Below are 27143 nucleotides of genomic sequence, written 5' to 3'. Positions count from 1 at the left end.
TATGCAAATCATCAGTCACATTATCACAAAGTTGTTTCTATGTTTGTACAACACCTCAGATTCCTGAGTCACAAGAAATGTAGACATTTGATTTATCTATGCCAGAAGAGCTGTGGGTAAAGTGTTTGTCAAGCTACAGGCTCACAGTGAGAACATATTCCTTCCTATAATTCCTATTCTGAGATGTTCAAAAATGTCATCCAAAAATCTTACAGAAAACTTACAGTATATTACAATAAAATTATAGATAATTCCTCAAAAGGATGCAGAAGCTAATCGCTTTTTCAAAGCAACTGTAAAGACTCTTCATACAGTTTTTCAAGGTAAAACTGATACTGATACTGATAATTCCTGAAACTATAAGTCTAAGGTTGTCACATGTTGACCTCTACATCCTCATGTTTCCTCTCGCTCTCTACTGTCAAAAGATTAAAACACCATAATAATATAATAATAATACAAAATACTTTTACCTTCAGTAACAGTATGGTCTGTGTTAAATCCAGTAATTCATAAAAATCTTTTAAATTGTGACCACAATTTATTAATTACTAGTTTGGTCCTGTATTTTTTATAATATTTGAGAAGAATTATTCAGATGTCATGCAGCTGTTCCCCTGCTGAACAATTTTCTAATTCTTGATCCACATAACTATAGCACCATCAGGTGGCATCAAGAAAGAATTGCATCTAAACAAGTACAGTAATAAACTATACTGCCTAGGATGCAGCTGGCTAGTATGGGCGACTGTAAAATGACAGTCGCCCAATGACTGCGAAATGAGAAAAACTCCCTCTCGCTTACTGCTGGAATATTTATTAATTGACAACGTTTCGGTCTGTCCGACCTTCATCAGTCCGATGCACCTGATCTTTTTTCAATTATTATTTTATAAAAATCATATGATATTTAAGTTCATTTGGGGTTTCTGGTTCTGACTGACCTTACTGTGGCAAACCATCCAACACACTCCAATAGAGCAGTAATTCTACTGCTGATTGCTGCTGATGAAAGAGGTCATGACGAAAATAAGGTGAAGGAGGAGGAAAAGGATAAGAAGAGGGTTTTGGTGATTATTAGCTACATTGGCACCATACAGCAGCTGACAAAAATAAATAAACAAATAAATAAATAAAATTATAATCACAGAAATTAAACTGTAGGCTGTGCTAAATATGTCACAATTACATATTTATGATGTAAATAGGCTAAATCAATCAATCAATCAATCAATCAATCAATCAATCACGGCATTTCATGTGCTCATCTGATAGGAAAATATTTACATGCATTTACACTCAGGAATCTGGATTTAAAAAATAACTAATTAATCGAGATATTCATATTATGAATTTCGCTGGCTTTTTATTTGCTGCAACAGGAAATGTGCCACTTGACAATAACGTGCATAAGGACATGCAGTACAGATCTCCTTGTTGTTGCGTAACACAATTATAGTACACAAAACAAACATGTTTTTTGTGCCACTTTTGGGATGTCACTGGCAATTGGTCTCTTGATGCCCAATTAACTTTATCACACTGCTGTTGCAGAGTTTTAAACCGTTTAAGTTTTACTGTTTCGTTCAGATTTTTTTCTCTGCTCACAGAGCTCGTCGTGCATATTTGGTGATGTTCGTTACACATTTAAATTGAGTATTTTGTTAAATAAGCGTATCGCTGCTCATCGGCTAAATGATTGACTACCTGTCGATTACCGCTGTGTGAGGTCCCTGGCAGTCTGTGAAAAAACTGTGGTATGTTCCCATAGATACATCCCAACAGATGAGCTCCCATGATACCCAGCCTACATCGTGGGGAAACTACAGAGACCCGTTTGGCTTTTACCATCACCTGTGGCATAGCGCACATAGTGCACACGCAGCGGCGATTTCCTCTATGACGGATTGAGATTCTGCAAAAAACTTATGGATAGTTGATATTTGTATCGCCGGTACATATCAACTGTCCCATGCATGTGGTCTTGTTTTTATTCAGTAACCGTCTCCTTAACCTGTAAGTCGCCTTTTGCACTGGACGCTTTTCTGTCCCAGCTGAAGAACTGCGTGTCGCGCTCTATTGACAGCTCCACTCAACCTTTAATATTTGGCCAGGATGGACCTGCTGCAATGCCATTATAATGGCCTATAAGCTTTTTTTCGCATTTTGGATCAACATGCTGTGAGTTTATTACAACTAAGGTCGATCGCTAGCCGTCGCGCGCCCGCTTGCTTTTACGCACAACGATGAGCTCGGAAAAGCCAAACTTTAGGTCACAGCCCGTTGTGAAGAGCGTTTTCATGTTCCGCAACGGTGACCCATATTATAACGCTCGCCGGATAGTGATTAACCAAAAGAGAGTGTGCAACTTTGAGACTTTGCTGAGAGAGGTGACCGGAGGGATACAGGCACCGTTTGGAGCGGTGAGGAACATCTACACACCTCGAGGAGGCCACAAGGTGGACTGTATGGAGAGCCTTCAGAGCGGGGAGCAGTACGTTGCTGCTGGGAGAGAAAGATTTAAAAAGCTGGAGTAAGACTAAATGTTTTGGGCCTAATACGTTCAAATAGTTACCCATATTAGATAGAACATGCAAATATGTGTTGTTATACTGACCAATTACATGTTTAAATGCAACACTGGGTGACCAAAATTTGCGTTACTTGGAAGGGTGTTCATTTGTAAGAATTTGAATGGTACATACTTTTATTTTTCACAGAAGTAGGCTGCACACTCAAAGTAGGTTCCAAAACTTGTTCTCACTGTTATCAGACTTTGCTTTTATAATAGAAATGTGGATAATGAGCATCAGACTGAGTCATGGTCTTAAAGTTTATGTGTTTCAACAGTTTTACAGCAGTGCTGAATCACAGCTTGAGGCAGATGAGATCAGTAGAGAAGTGGGCTGTGCCCTAGCCTAAAAATAAGTGGACTTATACTGCAGATAATGAGATTTGTGCAGCAAGTTATTCATAGAAGTCAGTGGTGAAGCAGTTAAGTGGGAAGCTATTCTTGAGCCATGACGTTTGTGTACTATCACTGTGCCCCTGGTGTTTAATGTTGATGTAGGTATTGTGTATATCCTCCACTGCAGTACTGATAGGCCAGATACTGCACATACATAGTCATGCTGTCCCTCTTTCTGCATACCACATGTTGCTTCCCTTCCATGAGGAATTGTGTGGAAAATCTGTTCCAATGAAGGAGATGTAGTAGAGGGTGACTTAAAAGTGCCCAAGTGTAATTAATCAAGAAACCATTTTACTTTTATGTTTACACTTATTATGCATAATAAGAAACTACATGCTAGGTACTCTGCTTTGATTGACCAGTGCTTAGACAAGAGGTTGATATCACTTTTAACTTCATGGTTGTATATTATCATTACAGAATAAAAATATAATCAGGAGACGGAAAAGAATGATTTTTATCTCCAACTAAAAGTTAATGAGAGTGTCAGCACAGTTGCATCCCTAATTGATAAAATTTTATAGTAATATTTCTGAGTTTGTGAGTGACAGCACATCTTAGTTTAAAATGTGAGTGCTGTGTATGAACTTAGGCTCTTATCTTATCTTTATGTTTTGTCTGTAGTTATCTACAGATTGGCTCTAGAAAGAAGAGGATGTTGCAGACTCTTCCAGTGCAGGTAAGGCAAAAATGCTATATATGTAAGAAAGCCTTTTTGCAGTTTAAGTCAGGAAAAGTGAGTTCCTTTAAATTGTCTGAGCTCCAACTGTGTGACGATAAAAAGAGAAATGTTATAAACGACATTGTATTCTGTTTGATAATCTAGAAGTGCATTTTAATTTCCCAAGTCACTGTTTACAGTATCTATCCAATCAGCTGTGGCACTTCATGAAGGTACATCTGCTAAGAGCTGTTCCTGGTATTTCAAATCATTTTGATTTTTGGCATTGCGCAAATATAAACTGCAGAGATGCAACCCGTTTACATAATTTACATAGTCTTGTCAATCATGCAGATAATCCTGGGGTGTGGTGCATCCTCACATGCACTTGCCGGAGAAGGTCCTCAGGTTCTACCCCACCTCCTGGTCCTTTGGTTCTGCAGTGAAAGGCACTAGCCTCACCTGATTCAATGGGAATGTGTCCTTACACTTTCATTCGCTTTCTAACTCATTGTGGACTGGACAATGTCTTCACAGTAAGCTAGTGATAGTTGCATGACACAAATACAGTGCTATGTTTTTGCCAACCACAAAAAAGTTTAGTAGCCACATGAGACTGAGCACCTTAAGTGGATTTGCTAAATTGCTCCAACGTTATTGCATTACTTTAAATTTACTTTTAGAGATTAATGACACCCTTCACCACTATGTCTTAAAGGCAGGTTTCATTTACATATCCTTACTCAATCCAACTTTTCAACATTTGAAACTACTAAACATTTGAAACCACTAAATGCAAGATACATGAGGATTTGGGAAGATCACCTCAGTACTCCCGCCCCCACCCACAGTGTAAAGGTTTTAGAAAGATCATTTAAGCAAGGTGTAATGTTTAGCATTCGTCTCTATTGTTCCCCGTGAAGAATTACTTTGTTGTTGTCTCAGTGGCCATGCATTATTGATTTATGGATCATAATCATCCCTCCTTTCAATGCATCTTTAATCACTAGCTATGAAGTCACAGCCAAATTGAGAGCGGCTTAAAGTCAGGTAACCCACAAGCTCATCTATTTGAAAGTCAACTGCAGGTCCTCTTTCCAAGTGAGTGGTTTATATAATTTTTTTAAAAAAAAAGAAAAAAAAGTTGAAGTTCTTAGGATTATTTAATAATAATGTTAATTCTCTAAATCTAATTCTTTTTTAAAATAGAATTTTAAAACACCAACTATAACTTTGCCCTTCATTTTTGAGTGACAGTGTCAGATTGTTATATTATCAGTTTCTTTTAAACAATATGGCAAAAATATGAGTGCAAAATTGTAACATGCTAATCATAGTCAAAGGAAACAATCGTTCACACTTTGTCAGGATCTTGGTCTTTTGCCTTGCGGCCAGATCCTCAGAAGCATTGGTTGTGTGCTCTGCCTCTCTCCACTATCACATGTTAATCGTATAACCAGAGAACCAGGATTTGCGCTCTGTGTTCTTTATTTTGTTTTAATACCCGCTAGCAAGAAGCTTAGTCATCACAGATAACCCTTGAGGACTTGTTGTTTTTGCTGTGATTACTGGTGAGCATTAAAAGAGCCAATCTAGTTTACAAGGACCCTGCTTCCCCCCTCAGTACCCCACTTAACCTGGCTGATTGTGTCAATTAATGATAAGAACTCTTTGCTGGCTGGACAGTTGGCAGGTTAGTTTCTTGTCCGTACTGATTTTGAATAAATAGAGAATCATAGGAAGAACTAATGAAGTTTTAGAACTGTTCTGTATGTGGCTCATTTTGACTACAGCTCAGAATCCACCTTCTGATGCTGGTCCCTGCCAAAAGTTTCCTTTTTTTACTCACACTAGATCCTCTGTTGTGTTTAAACTTCCCCTTCTGCCTTGTAATTTGATTTTTTTGTTCTATGTTTTGATTGGACGGACTTGAGAAGACCCACTTCAAGCAGCGCTCCAACCTGCTGGTATGAGAAAACAATGATGTTAGTCTAATATGATGGAGTATCTAAGCAAAATGAAAATTGGACATAGCGATTTTCCCCATCAGTAAATATGTATAGTGTGTGTAGTAAAGTCTGCATTTGGTTTTCTGTTAAAGTTACCCACTACAAGTTTGAAATTTTGGCTTATGGAATCTATAGGTTTTCAACTAACAGTAAGGACACCAAGAGAAACAGAGATACTAGGCTGATACCAAGAGATACTAAGCTGAGGGGACCTCTCTCCACTGTGTTATTAAAGATCATCTGTTGGTGAAATTCTATGTCAATAGAAAAACAAATCTAGTACATCTAATGGCTCCCTAGTGACAGACGTATAGGCTACCTTGTCTTGCTTGCCTCTGTTTGTTCCCAGCTGGGATGGGTTACTAGCGGAGTGGTTTATGATAGTCTCTGTGGTTTGTACTGTGCATAAAAGGCAAATGGCTTTAAAGGAAGCACAGTACATTTTTAACAAGCATTTTTGGGGATTTTGATTATGTTAGAAATTATGTAAATTACTCTGCATTTTAGATATTTTTTCATGATTGTACTATTTCCACTGCTTTTAGCTAGATACACAGGGCTACAACTCAAGAGCGTGTCTCTAGTCTTTATAAACTCAATGTATGTATCTTGGTACTGGTATACTTCTGATTATGTCCCACACCTTTTGTTTTAAGAAGTAGGTATTTTGACTTTTACTTCTACCCTTAACATCTCTGTTGCCATGGTGCATGCACAGATCCCAGAAGACTTTTAATATACCTCCTCCCTTATCTGTGTTTGTCATAGGATCTAAATCTTAGTCCTCAGTCACAGTGGGTTGCCAGGTGTCATGGGAGTGAACCTGCAGAGCTCCCTCTTTTCAACCCCACAATCTCATAAGACTATAGAGGTCCCTTTCTTTTGCTGTCATAGAGATGACACAGATTCTTTTAGTGAGTAAAATAGTTCTTTCTCTATGCCTGTAGGGGTAAAATCTTTTGATTTCACACAATCTTGTTTTATTTTTTTTGGTTTCTTGCAGCATAAAGGGAAAAATGAAACAACAAAAGAAAACTGGATGGATTTTTAAACATTCCATAAGAATACACACACACATTGAGTTCTCAAAGTAGTAATAGGTTCCATGTTATCAGAAAAAAATATATATATACTGTGTATGTCAAGTGCATTTCACACATAGTGATTCAAGGGAGTTCTATCTCACGCAAGCTGTGCCCTCCACTTGACTCTATGGGTACTACTCTCACACAATCACACACACGTATTCACCCACTGGACTTTGCATAAACGTAGCCAGCCAATCAAGACGTACCTGCCAGAATACGTGTGGAGCCCACAATATATAAGGCAGAGTGCCTGCTGTCCAACATCCTTTTCTCTTCAGCGAATAGGAATAGTTTGCCCACTGTTCATGCTGCTCACAGCTATAATGTTGAGGTTGACGTTGAGATGTTGTCTGTTCAGAATGTTTTTATTAGAACAAATTACATTTTTAACACAGCGAGTTCTATCTCACACAGGATCCGCCCTCTACTGGACTCTATGGGTACTACTCTCCTTCAATCACACTCATGCAATCGTCCACTGAAATTTTCATGTACATAGCCGATAGTGGTGGAGCCGAAGACTAATCCGGTATTTGGAAAAGCACAAAAAGTGGGTTTTTACAAATAGGTGTTACATAGCTATCTCAATCTCTCTTCTCTGCTCTGCTATGTTACATATATTAACAGCTCACATCCACCTGCTTCATGACACACATTTCCTAATCACTCCTGGAGTTGAGGGTGTTCTCCAGAAATAAAGCTGAGCTACAGACACATGTGAAGTGCTCTCAAGGGACTCTCCATAACCTGTTGTTCCCCTTCCTCTTTTCCCAAAGTTAGGTTGTAAAAAATAGGCAATAAATGATAAGTGCAAAGAAATAATTGACTTTGAAGTTCTTCCCTACACTTTACATGCTGTGCATTCTCTGTGTTATCGGTGTATAAAGAGCTACAGCTCTGTCCATGCAGTGGTGCAGAGTTGAACTTCAGCTCAGTAGTCAACACAGTTGTCTACAATCTGGAAGACTTGAGTTTAAGACCCAGCATGGGGACCTCCTTCACAAGATAGTTTATTGATGAACACTTATTTTAAAACTTTAATATCCTAAAATTAAAAGTGTAATAAAACAAAAACAGGATTTTTACCCTTATTTCCACTTTTATTCAAATACAAATACAGATACAAATATTTTTGCTGCCTCAACAACTACATTTGTACACAAATACAAATACTGGGCTCTCTGCACATCCCTAGTAGCCGGCCAATCAGGATGTGCCAACTGATTACGTGTGTCTCATACAGTGTATAAGGCAGCACTTTGCTGCTGCTCTCACCCTTCTCACTTCAGTGACAGCGAATCTGCTCACTGATCTTACCTCTCCACAGATGGAGTCACTGCTCCAGCAAGCTCGTTCCTGCCCGCCATGCCCTGGCTTCATCACCGCTGCCAACGGACATTTCTTCCACTGCAAGTTCCTTGGTCGGGATCATGTAGAGAGTGGCATGATACAGCCGCCGCCCTGCGTTTACTGCTGAGGACTTCCTCCGTTTCAACACTGGCAGCGGTGGGACCATTTTTGGCTTTGTAACATCTTACTCCTCTGTGATGAGAGTGACCCGGAGCTCAAGATAGATTTCCGCGTCAATGATGAGTCTCCTGCTTTGTCCAGTGCCCTGCTGCTGTCACCACCGCTGCCACCGCCGCTGCCACCGCCGCTGCCACCACCACTGCCACCGCCGCTGCCACCAGACACCTCAGCTTAGACTGTCCCAGTGGCTTTGCTGATGGACAGTGATGACAACCTGTGTGTCTCCTTTTTGCAGTGTTTGCTTGATAGAGGGCTGGCTCATGCCACTATTAAAGTGTCACAAGGGTTTTGGCAACAGAGCAGTCTTTAGCCACCCTCTTGTGAAACATTTCTTGCCGGGGGTCTGGAGATGCATACCTCTATCCCCCAGTGGGAACTGCCTCTGGTGCTTAAGGCTCTGGTCAAGGACCTTTACAAGCCTCTGGAGTGCTCCTCTCTGAAGGTGTTGTCACTCAAGACAGCTTTGCTGCTTGCTCTGACCTCAGCTAAGAGAGGGTGTGAGCTAAGTGCCCTGTCAGTTCACCCCAGCTTCATGCTGCTTCATGGTGCCCACAGTGGAGCAACTCTCTGACCAAATCCCTCCTTTGTTCCTAAGAACATACAGAGTTCTTTCAGGTCGAGGGTTATTCAGCTGGATGCATTTTGTCCTCCACCCCATGCGGAGGACAGGGAGGTGAAATTGTATCTGCTCTGCCCAGTTCACACGTTTGCATGTTATGTTGAATGCACGGCCCCCATCAGATGCACAGAGCAGCTGTTTGTGAACTATGGGGATGGTGTGGCTGGAAAAGCTCTATCCAAGAAATGTCTTGCTAGGTGGCTTTGTGAGTGCATCTCCCAAGCCTATAGGCAGGCAGGAAGAGACCCTCCCACTCTGGTCCGTGCATACTCTACATGCAGTGTGGCAGTGTCAGTGGCCTCATTTAGTGGGATGAGTGTCGAGGACATATGCATGTCAGCGTTGTGGTCTATGCCCTGTCCATTCATGGGTACTATCGCTTGGACATGTTAGGCTCCCTTTCACAGTCTGTGCTTGCTGGATCAACCCAAGACTGGTGAAAATGGTGGGTGTGTATGTCAGCTGTGTTTCACCTGACCCCCCTCTGGGCATTATACACCTGCATTTTTCCTGTGCTCATGGATGACCTGGGGAATGAGGTGTGCGGAAGGTCTATTGCGTTACAGTAGACCCCTGAAAGGTTAGGCCATGGCCTCACCCCTTCAGTGGTACACTATCTGGGTTGGCCCCCTACTTCTCCACTGTGGCAGCCTAGCTATAGAAGGATCAATGGGGCTGGGTCAGATGTTATGTCATGGCAGGGCGTTCATTCATTGGGCTACACCCACTGTACCCACAGAGTCCAGTGTAGGGCAGGTAACAAAGGTAACAATATTGTAACCCTAGTTCTATTAGCACAGGCAGAGCCCTCCACCTATGGGCCCAGCCACTCCTACACCACTCACTGAAGAGGTTGCGGGATGTTGGACAGCGGGCACGCACCCTTACATACTGTGGGCTCCTAAAGTATTCTAGCAGACATGTCCTAAATGGCTGTCTACGTTCATGCAAAGTTCAGTGGGCGAATACGTGCATGTAATTGGAGGAGAGTAGTACCCATAGAGTACTGTGGAGGGCTCTGCCTGTGCTAGTAGAACTAGGGTTACAATATTGTAACCATCGCTCGTCCTCACCACGCCCCACCCACCCACCCCCAGATTCCATCTGCCTCTGTGGAGGCACCCTGACCAACCTTGTATACTCTCATCACACTTGCAAACATGGCCAGTTGCATTTGTTGCAATACACTACAAAGACAGAGGTCTCACTGGGTCTTTGTGGTGATCAGTGATCTTTGGGCAGCTGTATGATTGACATATGCAACTTTTGACATGCTTCACTCTTTGTTGTCCATATTTTCTAGGCCAGACCACTGCCACAGCATCGAATCGTCGTATCAGCTCGATTCTTGAAACCAATCAAGGAGCCATGTCCAATATTGTAAGTTCAGTTTCCCGTCCAAACATTTTATACTGTTATGAAACAATCCCAATCTATACTATAATTTTACCTCCAATGTTTATAGCTTAATTTACATTCAGTACCTGTATATATTGGTTTATTCCTCTGTTCATTGATTTATCTGTTGAGTATAATAATATAATGTAACTGTCAACATTAACATTGACTGTGTGGTGTGAGTGGCAGATGATGTCACAAACAGCTGATTCCTCATAGGGACACACTTGAAAAGAGAAACCAGTCTGCATCAGTTTCACGGTATTTGCTTAACCATGTGTATTTTATTTACTCAGTGTGGTTGCAAATGGGGATGTCTTGAACCCCGCCATGAGGTTGCTGATCCACCAGAGAATACTGGGCCAGTTTGACAAAATACTGGAGATGATCACAGAGAAGATGGGTTTGAGAGTCCTGGGTGGTGTGCGAAGGTACAACTTTAAAAAGATATATACGCTGCACATGGACTGTATGTTTTACACATAATATAATTTCTGTCTATATGTGTGAACAAAGTCACTCAAGAACAGTACATGACAGAATCGTCAGACTGACACCACATGTTCCCCCATTATTACAGATAATCTCATTAGATTTCCCAGCACTTTGCTGCATAAATTTGCATTTTAATGAAAAAGAACATTTTCATCAAACAGCTTCAAGTCACTAATGTAACAGACATCTGCACTGTCGTAAGTGATACAATATGTTGATCCCAAGAGTATGTGTTATTGGATAAACTAGCTTAATGAATGATCATGAGGTGATAAAGGGAGGACCTTTGGCAAAACAAGTGTGTCTTGACAAACTGGTATAAACACATGATGGAAAGCATAGGGCTTTTGACTCTGTGTCCCTGTTCTAGTCTCTACACCTATGAGGGCCACCAGGTGACCGATGGGAATCTGCTGGAGAGCGGTCAACTCTATGTGGCTGTTGGAAGAGAAAGGTTTAAGAAGCTACCTTACAGTGATCTGCTCTTCACCAAACCTCGCGGGACACGTAGGGTCAATGGGTAGGTGCCACTCTCTAAAAAATATAATGGTGTAACATGTTGTTTTAAGACTGAAAACTTGATAGAAAATGCTGAACTAATGAGCTTTTGACTATGTGCTTTTATTTACCTCCACAGAAATTAAGACAAAAAGATCATTAAACCCACTTACAGAATACCATTGAATGTTATAAGCCAGGCAGTATTTATTTCTTACAGGGTTGTTTGGGTGCTCTGTTATTTTGTCCTTGTACTACTAGGTGCAAAATAATGCCAAAAGGAGCCATGTCTTTATATTTATATACCTATATTTTCCATCTTAACATAATAAAAAGAAAACATTCATATCTGTTTGAAAATGTTTGAAAATAGCAAAGGAACGTCTTGAGTTAATGTCTTTGTGTACAAGGTTAATCTGTTTTGAGTAAGATATCTTTGGTTATTCATTTCACAGAAATGACATTTACCAATCATACATGTTATTAGTATCTATCAGTATGCAGAGTCCTGCTGCTGTATAAAGAGTTGTGGAAATTAACAAACACAAAACCATGGCTACCAGGAATTGGTCTTGGAGATTGTTCACTTTCTGTTTGTATGTGTTGCTGTGCGGCAACTCAACTAATTATTCCTCCAGGGCTATTATCTCCCATCAAAGCTCCTGAAAGCTACATCCCATAGTTCCAAAATTAATTTTAAAGATGGACATTTCCGGCATATGAATAAAAGTGTTGCATATATGTTCAAATGACTTTTACATGAAATAATGAAAATAATTGGAAATATTTACTATTTCATGTCCACATACATGCAGCAAAAAAAGATCTTAAACATACTCTTTTTAAGTAGACTTTTTCACATTACATTACCTATGAGGTGGGAAGGAGCAGTGCGGATTCATTAGTTATCTTTAACAGCGCATTGTTTAAACCTCTAAATTATAATTTGACCTTGCAGTTTTTGATAGAAATACAGTACTCTGTAGTTGTTTCAAGTGACTATGCTGATGAATCAGTATTGTAATGTATATATGTAAATAAAATGTATTTTGTCTGTTTTGTGTTTACAGGATGAAAGCTTATTCTCTACCTCCAATCTACCGATTCTCAAAGCAAAATGGAAATGTAAGAATTTCATGTGCCTTTTGCATGAAGTATTTAAATGTATATTTAATATTTTGCAAACCATAAAATGAGAGAAATCCAACATAAACATAGCTTACACAGTACAATACCAGTTTAGATCGAAATCCTTATCTATAAACTCTTGAACATAAACAGAGTAGGGAGAGAAAGTGTTTGGTTTTCTGCATCATTTAGTTGTTTCAAGTTAGGGTTAATTAGGGATGGCTGGAAAAAGAAACTTTCTTCAACACATTCTTCAAATGCCCAATGCTGAGGTAAAGGGACTATTGTTTTTATACTTGATTGTTATTTTTAAACAATTAGTTAACAAAGTTCTCGTTTTCCTTGCCCTGACCAGTCTTAAAATATCTGGTCTTAACCCTCAAAGCAAAACTGTGAGAACTCTGGTCGCAATTCCAGGTCATGAGCTTTAGATAAATAGAAGCAGAAAAAATAGAGACAATTATCTTCAAAATTTTCTTCAACTCAATAGGAAGATGACCCTGATATTTTGTACATCGTGTATATATTTCTATACTCTGTATACCTTTACTTTTGGTGATTTTGGTGGTGGTTTTCCACAAGTTTTTCCCATCAACTGAATTGGACTTCCACTTCCCCCAGAGTAAGTCCATGGTCCGGAGCAGTGATAGTGGAGATGGAGAGTCCAAGGGCTCTCCTCCGGTCCACAGTGGCAGCAACAAGGAACACCTGTCCTCCATCGTCAGAGAGATCTCTCAGGCCCGACTTATCTCCCTCAGGAAGAAGAGGAGTGGACAAAGCATGACCCTCGCAACCTCTGACAATGGTAATACAGAAGCAAACAGAACCATATGGATAGGTATGGAATGTGTTTATACCAGTTGATTTCCAGCAGGCCTGACAATTACAAGCCTTTCATTGTCTAATAATGAAGTCAGATTTTATGACCATGGCTTTGGAGATCAGCAGCACTTTATTCAAAATTACCTGTGTCCTCTTAGTAGTTGTCTATATGTACAATATGTGTGTGTGCAAGTGAGAGTGTGCTATTGCCTATAAATTCATGATAAAGTGAATATGCGGTACCCATGCAGATATAATCATAAACGTGTGGTTGTATCTGCTTGCACAATCCATAAGAATTGTGCCTTGCACATTACATAGTCCCTCATAAAGACACTTCCTGCAACACATGTCACAAATATGGCCTGAGTACAGTTATTATTTTAAGATACACAAGTATATGATGTAATGCCTACTCCTTGCAATCTTATGTAACCTGCTGCGTTCAAAAATGCCCACTTAGTGGCACTGTTGCTCTGCAGCAAATATTGGAAGTGGGTCTAGCATGATGACATTAAACACTATTACAAGAAACACATTACGTCATCTTCCAGGCTTTATCATCATTATATTCTAATGTCCTGCTGAAACTCAGTATGTCCAGCTAGACTTTACTTTAAGGCTCACTGGCAGCTGGCATTCTTCTTAATATTAATATGTAATGTTTTGTTGCTCTGGGACCATAATAGATGTTTTCCATATATGGCAAATGCATTGTGCGATGTATAGTCAGACAATGTGAGGGGGAACTGAAAACATTTTTTCAGATCAGAAGTTTGCAGATAAAGGGATTTTAATTTTCTGCAGACTGCAGCTGACCTTATTGTAACTCCTCCTGCGGCATGAACCACATCACGTCATCTTGTGGCTCATGATAGATGTTGCCTGTTTTCTCCTCTGGCAGGATAGTTGACAGCAGAAGCCCAAAGGAGCGTGGAGAATTGTGTCTGTGGTTCAGGGGAGCTGGCATTTTGCATCAAACGAGAGGAATGAGGAATGTGTGTGTGTGTGTGTGTGTGTGTGTGTGTGTGTGTGTGTGTGTGTGTGTGTGTGTGCCTTTATATGTGTCTGTGTGTGCAATTGTGCGCATGCCTGTTTATTTGAAACCTGTAATGTCACCCTCAAAATCCTCTGTACATCAGATTGTGTGGCATGTCATATTACAGGCACAGAAAACCATGTTGCATTATTGGTCCCCTTGGGTGACATTGACCAAAGATTAAATTAACAGACAGACAGCTCAGAAAACAAGATCAGGCATTAGACAAGATCGTTTGAATGGCTTGGAGAGCATATCACATTCTCATGCACCCTTCACTATTTGACCTACAAAGTCTTCTGCCAAATGCTGTCATGTTTACAAGAAATAAAATTTTCTTTTTTTTATCTTGGCATAGTGTAACTGATGCGGTATCTGTGTGGCAGATAGAGTGTGTCCCTGTCCATGGTGCTGAACAGACTTTGTGTAATATACAGTGGGCTGAGGTTTCCCAGAGGCATGTTTATCCTTTTTTGTTCATCGCCGCTCTGAAAGCAAATCAATGCTTAAATTTGGTTTCCATTTGCCTTCTCAAAAGCAAACAAGTGCTGAAATCATAGCTTGCAATTGGCTCATCAAAAACAAATAAGCTCTGTACCTATTAACATTCCCAGAGCAGCTAAATTTAGTGTTGAGGTTATGTTTGTCCAGTTTTGCTTCCCAACAGGAACACGATGTTCATATCACCTCTATTTAGTGATTCACAACAGCACAGAGATGTGTTTGCCGTTATTTTCCCTTTGGGAAATCCTGCCCTGGCTGTGTAAGAGGTAAACACATCCCGTTCTAGTGCCAGAAGGAACACAGCCAAAAAAGTTGGCTGACTGGCAGAGACTGTGGAAAGAACACAGCATGAAACCCACACTTCAGATCTCTGGTGTGCTGGAACATTGGAACGAAAACAAAAGATTATTATAAAGGTGTCATGTCATTATAAATGTATTTGTGACAAAGGAAGGGGGAGAAAGAGACAGAGAGATGTACAGACAGAAAGGTATGGTGACAAACAAGCAGAAAAGAGAGAGAGACATGAGAAAAAAGACAAATGATTCCGTAACTCGAGATTTTCCGTCTGTTCTGCACTGACTCTGTTGTGACAGGGAGGTCAGTTTTTGTGCGTGTCTCTGTGTGTGTTGGTACGCCAGTCCCCATTATTCACTGTCTATCAGCTGCTGAGAACCAGGCGGAGGATAACTCAAGCAGTTTCTGTCTGGTGTATTGTAAAGCTTCTGACTTTTCTGCTTCATTAGAGTGAACACAGTGGTGAGTGACAGCAAAGACAAGGGGGAGGTAGTGCGACAACTCATGCAGCAAAGGTCATGGAATGAATTTGAACTTACTACGTAACAAAGACATTTGACTTAAAAGACTAAGCAATAAGACACATTGCCTGCTGTATGCTTCACCCTGTGCTGAAAGTTAGCTCTTTTAAAATGGGAGATTTTCAAGTTTCTTTCAAAAGCACATTCATGTTCAGTTTGGACTTAACCAATAAGCAGTTGTTGCTAACCTCAAAATAGAAATGGGATGTTTATCAGTATGCTCTTTCTTAAAGGGCCCTTGTATTCAGTTTGGTCTAATGGCTCCCTTGAGAAGACAAGAAGAAGAAGAAGAAGAAGAAGAAGAAGAAGAAGGAAAAAAGAGCAACAGGAAGGGGAAAAGGGAGAAGAATAAAACATAGGAGAAGGGATGTGTTTTGGCAGGTGAGCGAAGATAGGATGTAAATAGAGTGGAAGATAAAAGACAAGGTTAAAGAAGAGGGAATAAAAGGTTGATATGATGAAGGGAGGAGAATATTATGTGGAAGGAGAAGATAGGAGAGTACAGGTGCAATCAAATAGTGAATATGAAGAATAGCCTGAGATGGTGGAGGATGAGTGTTGGGTGAGAAAAAAAAAATATTGAAGGGTAGAGGGATGGGTGGGGTTTGGATAATTGCCTTTCATTTGGATAATCTCTCCATTTAGAGTCATCAAAGCAGAATTTTACTTGCCTCTGCCCCTTGCTGGGGCCAAATTGCTGCTCTGGAAATCAACAAAAGAGTCTGGTACTCCAAAGAAGGAGAGACACACAGAAAGGTATGGACAAGAGGAGAGAGAGGGAAGACAGCGACCGAGGGAGAGAACAACAGGAGGGAAAGGTAGGGGGGGGGGTCCATTGACAGAATGTGAAATTTGTTCACTGATTACGTGGATTCCACGTACATGCCTCCATGCACGCATTAATGAAGGGGCATGCTACTGTATCCTAGGAGGCTTTTTGATTGTGAGTATGTGCTTCTCAGGTCTATTCTGAACATGAATGGTATTGGTCAAAATAAGCATATTGTCCTCCTTTAAATAATGGTGAGCATTCAGCCACTACTACAATATTTATATACAGTATGACATAAATGCTGCAGTGCAGTGTTAGTATTGGCACAGATGAGCATGTTGCGGGAATCATCTGACTGAATTAAACAATTGCTCCTGAGACTAAATGAGTCAGAATAAAATCAGCATATAAAATGATGTTGTGTATGCATGTTTTTGTACTAATGGTTGTAGATTTGCACACTGCAGTACCTGCAGTAGATGGTAGCCAGGGTTAGAATAATAACTCCACACCAGTAGCTGATGGAATGGTATATATGGTTAATGACTTCTCCTTTCAGATCTAGTTTCCACATATGAACTGTAGTTTTGCTATGGCAGATCTTTTGGAGGTCGTGGATATCTAGTTGCAATTTCAGCAGCTCGAAACCCAGTGATTCAGTAAAAAATCGACTGATTTAATGACAAACCCTTTAAATCTACATTACTACTGGTTAATAGTTCATTTTACAACAGTAAGGCATTGGACACACCCTGAGGTTTTTCTCCTTTGCTCTCTCACACACAAACACCTACAGATCAGTTTCTTTTTGTTTTTTTTTCTAAAAAATTTGAGTACGGCTCATCTGGCCTTTTGTTTCGTATCTCCAGGAACTCAGGAGGTGGTGAGTTCCAAATAAATCCAGGTAACTCAGTGCTAGCATTGAAACCTCAAGGGCATCCACTTTACACAGAACCTCATGTTCTGAATAGCCTGCTGCCTCCTTTTCATGTACTGGGCTCCATATTTCAATTCAGCAGGAGCCAATTCAATTTGTGCTACATGATGGATCCACATTATGTCCATCCCTATTATTTTCCTTGAAGGGAATTTTATTCCAAGTCAAGGAAGTTTTAAGTTAAGGTTTTTTTTTCAGAAAAGTAATTTCAAAAAAATCCAAATGGAAACATTATTATTGGCAAGTTGAATTTAAGAGAAGGAATATTGTTGCATGTGTGAGCATGTCTGTGTGTGTGCGTGTGTGTGTTCATGTGTGCACCTTCTCACATGCATAAGACATCCAGCCAGATCAGCCCTCTGCCTCTGGTGTCATAAAATGTGATGCTGCCTTGGGGAATTAGCCCTGTTAGCATATGTATCTATAATGCCTGTCAGAGTGAAATAGGGTTCAAAACAGCGTCGGGAGGCAGGAGACATGTACACAAAGAGGCTGTGTGTTTTAAATCGTGTGCCTGTGTCAAAAAGAGAGGCTCAGCAGCAAAGGATGAGAAATGGCAACATTTAAAGGAAGTTGTTTTTTTTTCTTGCTGAGTTCTTAGAAAGTGTGGTTTGCGTGCACCATGTTTAAAGTATTCATGTGTGTGTTTTGTGCGTGCCCGTATGTCACATTTCAGACAACACGGCCATCCTTCCCTATCCCTCCTTCATTCTTCCGTTCCTTTTCACTATGGCAGAAAAAGTTTCTTCATGACCCTTTGATGCAGGATTACTGGATTAAAGAGCAGGGTAGCTGTACTAATCTGCTACATTAATCTGTTAACAAGTGTTTCAGCTGTGACATACAACAGTGCTGGCTGTGACATACAAAATATAGGGTTAGGGTAATGTGTGACACTTTCACTGACACAAATTTTCTTAATGTCTGTCACTTCTAATCTAACCCACTTTGCACATTTTATTCCTTTTTTGTGGTTGAGCTCACAGTAGTTGTGATAGCAGCATCAGCATCTTCAGGGTTTGTATCTGCCTGAAACACTGAAACTGCTTTGACATACAACCTAAATGGCAAGAGTAAATATCTTGCATTTGTGGAGATCTAAAGTTATTATGTGTCAGAGCTGGGCTTTAGGGGGGCATCTGAAGTTGATGCGTTACCAGAGCAAAACACTTTGTGTTCATCAATGTCACTTTTAATACAGTGGCTCATACATTTTCAAATGTTGCGTATTTCTGTCATTTACCAGTTTTAGGAGGGCAAAGATAACTTTTTGCAAAAGATGTAGATAGCATCATTACAATGCAAATTTTAGATGATCAGTGAGAAGAGTAACTATTTAACAAAGGGCTCCGCTTGTGTTCATAGAACTTGAATTATGAGACATAAGTGCTATTTTCAGTCTGTCTTAGTTTTAGTGACCTATATTAGAATTATTGTGTTATAGGTTTCCTTTCAAAATCAAATAGTCAATGATAATGAATGTCTCTGAAGTTACTGGTTATTAAGGCTTAAGAATATTTATCAAAAGGCTGCTTTTCAAAGCATGCAATTACACTTTGTTGTGTGGAGAAATTAGAAAAATCATATTTTAATATCTGTCCAAATGAAACTGATTAGACAGAAGCCATTTTGAATAAACCTTTATATAATGAAGACACTGGGTGGTCAGGTTTCAGGCAGATATGAGAAAAGTGAGAGAGAACAACTCCATGAATTATTAAAATATTTAACTGAAGCCATGACCTTTTTGAATATTACTCTGCCTGTCTGGCTGCAACATTGTTAAGCAGAGCTTCCCTCTGATTTAATGTCAAAGCTATCTAGCACAGGACTACACACTACTGTACAGAGGAGACATCTCCTGCACTACTGAAAATGTTCAGTGTAAAGATAATGTATTAACTTATTTAGATTCAACTCGGAAACAAATCTTGAAGTAAAAGATTCATTACAGTAATACATAGTGGACATTATTATACATTATGTCCTGCCCACATAATGTAAGACCTATATATGTGTTATTAATCCATTCAGAAAAGAAAAAAAAACTCAAAAACATATGCTTTGGATATTTTTACTACAATTTCCACCAGTGCTACTGAGAATGAGAGGTATGTTTACAGGGAATGGGATAATTTAAAACACCCTAACCCTCTCTCCTTCACTCTCCTTGTGTGTGTGTGTGTGTGTGAGAGAGAGAGAGAGATAGAGAGAGAGAGAGAGAGAAACAGATGGACCAGCAAAATTCTCCAGTCGTCACATTTTTTACGAAGCAGTTTGATTTTTTTTCCTCTACAGTATGTGTCACATCACTATAAACTCACTAGCAACTGGGCTTCTCTCATGGATGCTGGCCATACGGTCATTAAATGCTTTTAACAGGACCCTGGTCAGTGACTGGAGCACACTTGCTGAGTGGCAACATTTCATAATTACCATTCAGAGTTACCACCCATGTTGTTTTACACACCACCATAACTCAGCCATTTGCTGAGTGGGGTATATCAGCTGGGTGTAAATAAGTAATATACTGTATACTGTATGGTGATGTACAGAGAGTGTTGTGCGGAGTGAGGTACATTAAGTAGAACATCAAGACTTGAGTGTTTATTTAACACTGCCGAGGTAATCTGCTGAGAGTAGATTTGGCATGTGTGGGTTTCTCCAGCATAGTTATATCACAGCTTTTAAAAGCAACATATGACTAACAATACTGATTTAATGTGCATCAACATGCTCTCATTAAAGGTAATGTTTTTCACAAAAGGACAGAGATAAAAAATACAGCATAGTTATTTTATTCTGTTTAACAAAAGAAAGCTTTATTCACATGTTGGTTCATTCTTTAACTCTCTGCTGAGTGTAAGCTCATTGAAACAGCTTCTGCAAAAACAAGACAAGAAGATTCTCAAAACAAAACAAAACAAAACAAAAACAACAACAACAACAAACATTCGTTATCCTGTAGCAGAGATGAGATGTACATGTTTGCTTATACTGTGCCAGGACTTGAATGCAGAAAAAAAGAGTGCTATGGCAGTTTGTTGACAGTATAGTTCAGGTTCATGTTTCGACTGAGCACCAGGAACCACAGGGGGTTGTTTCTGCTGTGATACATATTATTGTTTTATTAATTAAGTTGATTTAAATAATCCTTACATATTTAATGGAATGATATTTACATCATGTTACCTGATGTAAATTGCACCCTGTATTTCCCCAGTGTGTTGGAACTGAATGAGCATATCAAATGGAAACATAGATCAAAGCAATGCAGCACAATGTTACTGTATGAGGCATAGAGATGGAGATCATGAAAGTCCAGGTTTTTTTCTAACAAGTCTGTCCCCTAAAACTAAAATCCTGCAGAAGTAAGGCAGTGTGTGTGTGTGTGTGTGTGTGTGTGTGGTGTGTGCATGTGTATAAAACAAGAGGTGGAGTTTGCTTTTGAGGAGTGGGAGATTATTGCAGTTTACTACCTACTATCACTTCATCTTCAGTTGTGTTTTATTACATTTCTCTGGAATAACAGTCATTTATAACTTTACCTTTCATAAGAATGGCAGCAAGAGCCATTTATATGAGCAATTATACCCATTTACTGTTGCATCCTTGTTTTACCTCACACTGATGGACGAGATGTCACATTACTTTTGAAAGGTGGCTGTGCTCTGTCTGTGTTTGTGTGCCAATGGCGTAGAAGTTAAAGATGGAATTTGTGTGTTTTTGCCTGGTTATGAAAGAAAAAAAAACAGCAACAGACACATGTACACACACTTGCACACACACACACACAAAACTGTCCAACTATTTGCAATGCCAGAACCCAAATCTACTGGATTTAATGACGAGCAGGAAGAGAAGAGAATTCTAAATATTACATTTAATTTGATTTTGCATTTTCATGAGCCTGTGCCTCATCCTCAAATCATGTTAAGATGTTTAGAGTCGTAGCGGCTCATCCACTGCTTACTGCTTACACTCAATCGTTTTGGCCCTAGCTGTTAATGAATGCAGGTGATTTCCATAAAATATTCTTAAAGAGGTCTGTTATTATTACCATAACGTTTCATCTTCCACCATAGCTAAACTTCAATCAGTTTTGCATTTGAAATGCATTAAATGTCTCTGTAAACTCTTCTAATCTCTACCCGAGTCATTTTTCTTCTTTAACTGGTATGTGGAGAAAGGGAAACTAATATTAAAGACATTAATTACACTGTTCTGTTCTTTTTTTCCTACTCTTTTGCTGCTTATTTCTGATTGGAAATTTCAGTCTCATCCAGTGTTTCAAAACAAGTGTGTAATTATGTTGTTTATCAGAGCGTATAGTTGTATTCCTCTTATGATGTTTAGGGTTAATTACTCCAAGGCCTTTGATGCATGTGCTCACATGAAAACTAAAAATCCTGTATTTTGTACTCAAACAAACCTGTCTTGCTGAGCTGATTGCTTCAATTGAAACAAGTGTGTGGCTGATATTGAGTCGCAGTATGATGTCTTTATTTAAACACCAGGATCCACAGTATCATTATGCAGTTGTTTAGACAGGAAATGATGACAGGTGTTTGCTTTGGGGGCCGGTGCAAGATGTTTTTTTTTCCTTGCTACCAATCTACTAGCCTTCAGTCTGCCTCAAACAGCTCTGTATTAGGTAAAATAATCTTGACCAAAGCTTGCAATTTAGGAAATGGAAAAGGTTCAGGTGAAGTAACCAGTAATTTCTCCAAACTACAATGAAAACTTGGCACTTGTTTTTCCCTTTAAGACAATTTTGAGTGACTACCTGAACATTGAAAACCAGTGTCAGGGATAAACATCAGTACTGGAGGTGGGAACCTGAAAGAATCATGACTGGATAATGTTTCTGTATGTTGTGTGCGTGGGGTAGGTTAAGTATTACGGTCTTTGCATGAAGTATGATTCATCTGCAGTTGTTCACACTGGATAATGAAAAATCCCATTTTTCAGGGTATTTACTAATTTTATTGTCCTAAGACATCCAATGCAATTCAATGCGCCAAAGCGTCAGCTTTTTCCATTACTCAACTTGTACAGTGAAAATTGAACAAGGACGTCAGGAGCCAGAAACAGAGAAAGCTCACTGTCTCCACCTGAATATTCCTGTGGGGATCAGCATGATTAAGGCATTGGTGGCAATAATGATGACAATGACAGTGTTCCTGTATGACATTTTTTATTTTGAATCTGCTCACAACCCTCAGCTTCCCTGCTTTTGTCTTTTCCCTATGAGCCTGTAAAATGTTTACTGGCTCTCTGGCACACTTCCATTGTCTAGAGAAGTTGTTTACTTGCATGAAATATTGTTGGATGTGTTTTTCCCCTTTACCACCAGGTGCCACTCTTGTGCCATGTTTGTCCAAGCCTGAAAACAGCTGCTAAATAAAAGCTGTATAATTTCAACAAGTCACTTACTGGAGGAAAAATAAAAGTGCACTTATTTATGGGACAGATTTTATGGAATTTTGTCACAGTTTATAGATTTCTGATGTAATGGGCTTTGACTGAGGAATTCAGGTTTTAGGGTCTTAAAAAATAGTCAGCACATAAAGGGGGTGGGGCATTATATTAATCTGTATTAACCAGCATTGTTTTTAGTTTTCTGACATTGTGCTGTAATATTCAATGTATTTGTATCTGCTTTGTTTAGTGTAAGTTTAGATGACCCTCTTCTAACGCAATGTGACACATTATTCATGTCTTTGAACCTACAAGTGACTACTTTCATTATCTTTCTGTCACAATTTTGTGTCATTTGCCCAGGACAAGTCAAGTCAGCTTAAGCCTGTGTGAGGTATAAAAACAGTCAATATGTAAGCATTTATGCCAGAATGACACTTATCAGTCACCTTTATGTTATATAACAAGCCCGTTCAGGATACAATATCACACATCAAGATGAAACACAAGGATTCCTATATGTCATCATCACACTGAAACATGCTTTGAATCAATCAGTTTTTTACTTGAAAGAAACAGCTACCTTTCTGTTAAATGATTTCCTCACATTTCTCTCATTTAAATTATTTGCTATGATCAGTGTGCTTAAAAAAACTGTTTTTAATCTGTTTCCAGATGAACTGGAATCAAAGGCTGATGACAGAAACGCTGAGGGCAAATCCTCTCAAGACGAGCCAACTGAAGAGGTATGAATATACATACAATAGACTATTGCAAGCAAAGACATCTTTGTAAAAATATGTACTGTAGGTATATATTCTGATAGGTCATCAGGGCACACAACAGGCACAGTTTTTGGTGTGATGTTGAGGGTCTTTGTCACATGTAAATCTTTCACTCATGGTACCCAGAAAATATACCCAGACTCTTTTTTCAAATCACTGTAATGAGTCAAAACTTGTATTTCTACTGCTTTCAGATGTAGAATTTATGTTGATATCACTCATGTGGATGTGAATTAGTTTGATTCATATCTGCTATAAATTATGTACTCAATGAATACCCTCATTACCATAATTACCTATTGTTTGAAATACTATGAGTTGTTAGAGCACTCAAATATCTGTTGTTTCTCCACTACTTGTTGAATATTGATTGACATGCAATATAAAAGGGTCTTGAAAAAAATATGTAAAGCTTTTACTCCACTTGATTTATAAGTGCTCATGACTAAACAATGCTGTCACTTACTCAGGAAAGTGGAGGTCATAAGGAGGATTATTGTAAACAATCCAATTATACTGTATGCCTGTTCAAATATTTAGAGATACAAATTGTTTCTGTGGTATTATTGCATTACAGAAACCTGCAGCCGTTGATACAAATGCCTCAGAGGAGAATTGTGAAAAGGCAGAGGAGAAAGAGGAGACTTATGCTGAAAATACCACTGAAGAGGAGACTTCAGCTAGCAAACAAGAGCCAAAGGAAAATGAGGAGACAAGTAGTCAAATAGAAGAAGAGAAGAAGGGAAATGAGGAGACAAGTGGTCAAATAGATGGAGAAGAAAAGAAGGAAAATGTAGAGACAAATAATGAAAAAGAGGGAGAAGAGAAGAAGGAAAATGTAGAGACAAATAACGAAAAAGAGGGAGAAGAGAAAAAGGAAAATGTAGAGACAAAAAATGAAAAAGAGGGAGAAGAGAAGAAGGAAAATGTAGAGACAAAAAATGAAAAAGAGGGAGAAGAGAAGAAGGAAAATGTAGAGACAAATAATGAAAAAGAGGGAGAGGCAACAGCAGGACTTGAGGAGAAGGAGGAGGAGCAGGGCTCCAGCAATAGCAACAATGATAAGACTCAGGACAGAAAAGAGACAGAGGATGGAAACCATTCATCTTCTGAAGGTGAAAAGGATGAGCAAGACAAAACAGTAGAAAAAGGGACACAAGATGAAGACAGTGGAAAGGAGGGAGAAAGCAGCAAAGACCCAGTTAATGATGTAGACAGAGGAGAGGAACAGAAAGAGAAGGAAAATAGCAATGATGCAGTGAAGACTCAGTCAGATAATGAGACAAAAGAGAACAATAATGGCAGAAGTAGCAGTAGAAACAGTAACCAGGAAGCTAATGTGAGCAAAACAAAAGAGGATGCTACCAAAGAGTTAGGAGAGGAGGAGAGACAGGTGAATGGAGAGGTCAGTAGTGAAGATGATCAGGTGGAAAGTGAAGCAGAGCAGGAGGTGGAAGAGAAAAACTCAGCCAGTCGCAAAGATGCCACAGCAAATGGAAAGAAAGGGGAGGATAATGATAGTGAGAATCAAGATAAAAGCAGGAAAGTGAAGGATTAGGAAAAAAAGAGCAGTGGTGAAAATAGTAAGCAATACTTTACAGTGCAATTTAAAAATAATGAAGGTGGTAACACAAATTCATTGAAAGCAAAGCAAGCAGGTCTATTTTACTAGATGGGCTTGTAGATTCTGTACTGAAAATAGCTTCAAATAATCTCAAATTCAAGTAATTGAAGCTTTGAATGGCCAACTGCTGAATGATGTGAAACAAAACAAGGAAGAAATATTGTATGTATTGTATATATTCAAAATGCTATTTATTTTTAACATTATTCATATGACAATCCTGTCTGAAACAGACAAAAGCTATAATAATATAATCTTATTTTAATGTTTGATTAAGATATACTCTAACTTCATGGGCTGCTCTAGTGTTTCAGAAATGTTGACTGTAATGAGTGATGCTGGGAAAATGACAAAGTTTCAATCAAACATCAACTGTTTAAAAAAAAATCTTTATCTTTAAATGGGTATGATTCTGCTAGATATTTGTTTTTAATGGTTTTTTTGTATGTATGGTATTTTTTTGGATATTTCTGACAGCAAGTGTGATGCAAATTAACAATAAGATATCACAACTGTTTAAGTACAATAAGCTTGAATACTCTCAGCATATATGTCTACATGTTCAACTAAATCATATGATAATGAATATAGATTGAAAGTCTTTGTGAAGCTTTTTAGTCATTATGTCTATTTTTAGCCATGCTTGCAGCATGGCTCTAGGGATGGCAATGTCAGTCTGTCAGTTCGTCTGTTGGTTGGTCCTCATCTTTGGTCCAGACTGAAATATCTCAACAACTACTAGATTGATTGCCATGATATTGTATACATATATCCAAATTCCCCAGAGGATGAATCCTGATGACTTTGGTGATCCCCTGACTTTTACTTTAGCACCACAAGCAAGTTGACATTTTGGGCTTTTAGTGAAATATCTCATCAAGTACTGGATGGATTTCCATTCATTTTTGTGAAGATATCCACAATATTTGGAGGATGATTCCTAATGATTCACCTGTTGGTGCAAGGGGATCATCTACAAGATGAATGTGCATCCTTTTAGCTCTGATGATCCCCTTACTCTTCTTCTTGCGCCATCATCAGGTCAGACTTTTAATTTTTCCAATATATTTGTTTATCAATTATTATTATTCATGGTCATCATTACAAATATTATACCTTCTCATCATTGTGATCATGTACCTCACAGAGCCGCTAGCATGGCTGTAGACTTGTCTTGTTCATTTATATCTGTAATGTACCATCACCAAAAGAAAGAAAATTACAGTTAGGCATTATCAATGTATGTGTTAATGAAACAATCTTTTTTTGTTCTTCTCTTTATCCTTGTGACTCTGTGATAAAAATAATATAATCAAATTTATCAAAAATAATACAAATAAAAATGATACTTAAAAGGTGGTAGAGATAACTTTTTGACGCAGTGGAAACATATAATAAATTAATAGGCTATAGATACTGTTTGTCAAACTGGGCAATCTATGTGAAATGATGAAAGGTAACTATGTTTGCTGCAGTCACTGCTGCTATGGGAAATGCTGAATGCCTCTTTGGTAAGTACTTTTTATTCAATCCAATCACCAGAACAAAACGTTGACATTGAACATTTCTGTAAACCACAGAAATCTTTAGTGTATACGTTTCAACACATGTAATACGTATCATATCAACATTTCTACAAACGTAGCATATTAACATTTCATGATGTTTTATGATGTGACAACGCTGCGGTTAAGGTCTGGTTAGGTTTAGGCACAAAGACTACTTGGTTAGGGTTAGGGAAAGATCATAGTTTGGGTTAAAATAAAATAAAAAATAAAATACGGCCGATGTCTCACTAAAAACACCCGGTTTTCTCACCAGGAAAACTGCTGCAAATGTCCTGACGTCTCGCTAAAAAATTTGCTTTTGTCAGTTGAAACGGGAAGCGGGCATTGGTTTCAAGGTGATCTCCAACTGTGCTCTGTTGATTTCCAACTTGCCACCAAGAAACTTACTAACCATCCACCAACTCCTCTTCCTCCTAATAGGAAAGTCAGCTCATAGCCTACAGATCGCATGTGACC

General features: G+C 39.0%; 1 protein-coding gene across 1 annotated transcript; it reads left to right on the top strand.

The window, feature by feature from the left end:
* Positions 1-1714: 1714 nt before the first annotated feature.
* Positions 1715-26472, top strand: LOC137191747 (doublecortin domain-containing protein 2-like). The gene is made up of 9 exons (XM_067602103.1): positions 1715-2533; positions 3596-3650; positions 10182-10258; positions 10573-10707; positions 11142-11291; positions 12340-12394; positions 13019-13202; positions 23386-23456; positions 24073-26472. The coding sequence occupies exons 1-9, from the start codon at positions 2247-2249 to the stop codon at positions 25051-25053; spliced, it is 1995 nt and encodes a 664-aa protein (XP_067458204.1). The 5' UTR covers positions 1715-2246; the 3' UTR covers positions 25054-26472.
* The last annotated feature ends 671 nt before the right edge of the window (positions 26473-27143 follow it).

The sequence above is a fragment of the Thunnus thynnus genome, chromosome 10 (genome assembly GCF_963924715.1).
Source record: "Thunnus thynnus chromosome 10, fThuThy2.1, whole genome shotgun sequence".
NCBI lineage: Eukaryota > Metazoa > Chordata > Actinopteri > Scombriformes > Scombridae > Thunnus > Thunnus thynnus.
This window is presented reverse-complemented; position numbering and strand designations above follow the sequence as displayed.

What these genes read in the sequence shown, in the direction of transcription:
- LOC137191747 (XM_067602103.1), top strand. Translation starts at nt 2,247, where the DNA reads ATGAGCTCGGAAAAGCCAAACTTTAGGTCACAGCCCGTTGTGAAGAGC. An exon ending in GAAAGATTTAAAAAGCTGGA is followed by an intron (nt 2,534 to 3,595) that starts GTAAGACTAAAT and finishes TTTTGTCTGTAG; the next exon opens with TTATCTACAGATTGGCTCTA. An exon ending in AAGGAGCCATGTCCAATATT is followed by an intron (nt 10,259 to 10,572) that starts GTAAGTTCAGTT and finishes TTATTTACTCAG; the next exon opens with TGTGGTTGCAAATGGGGATG.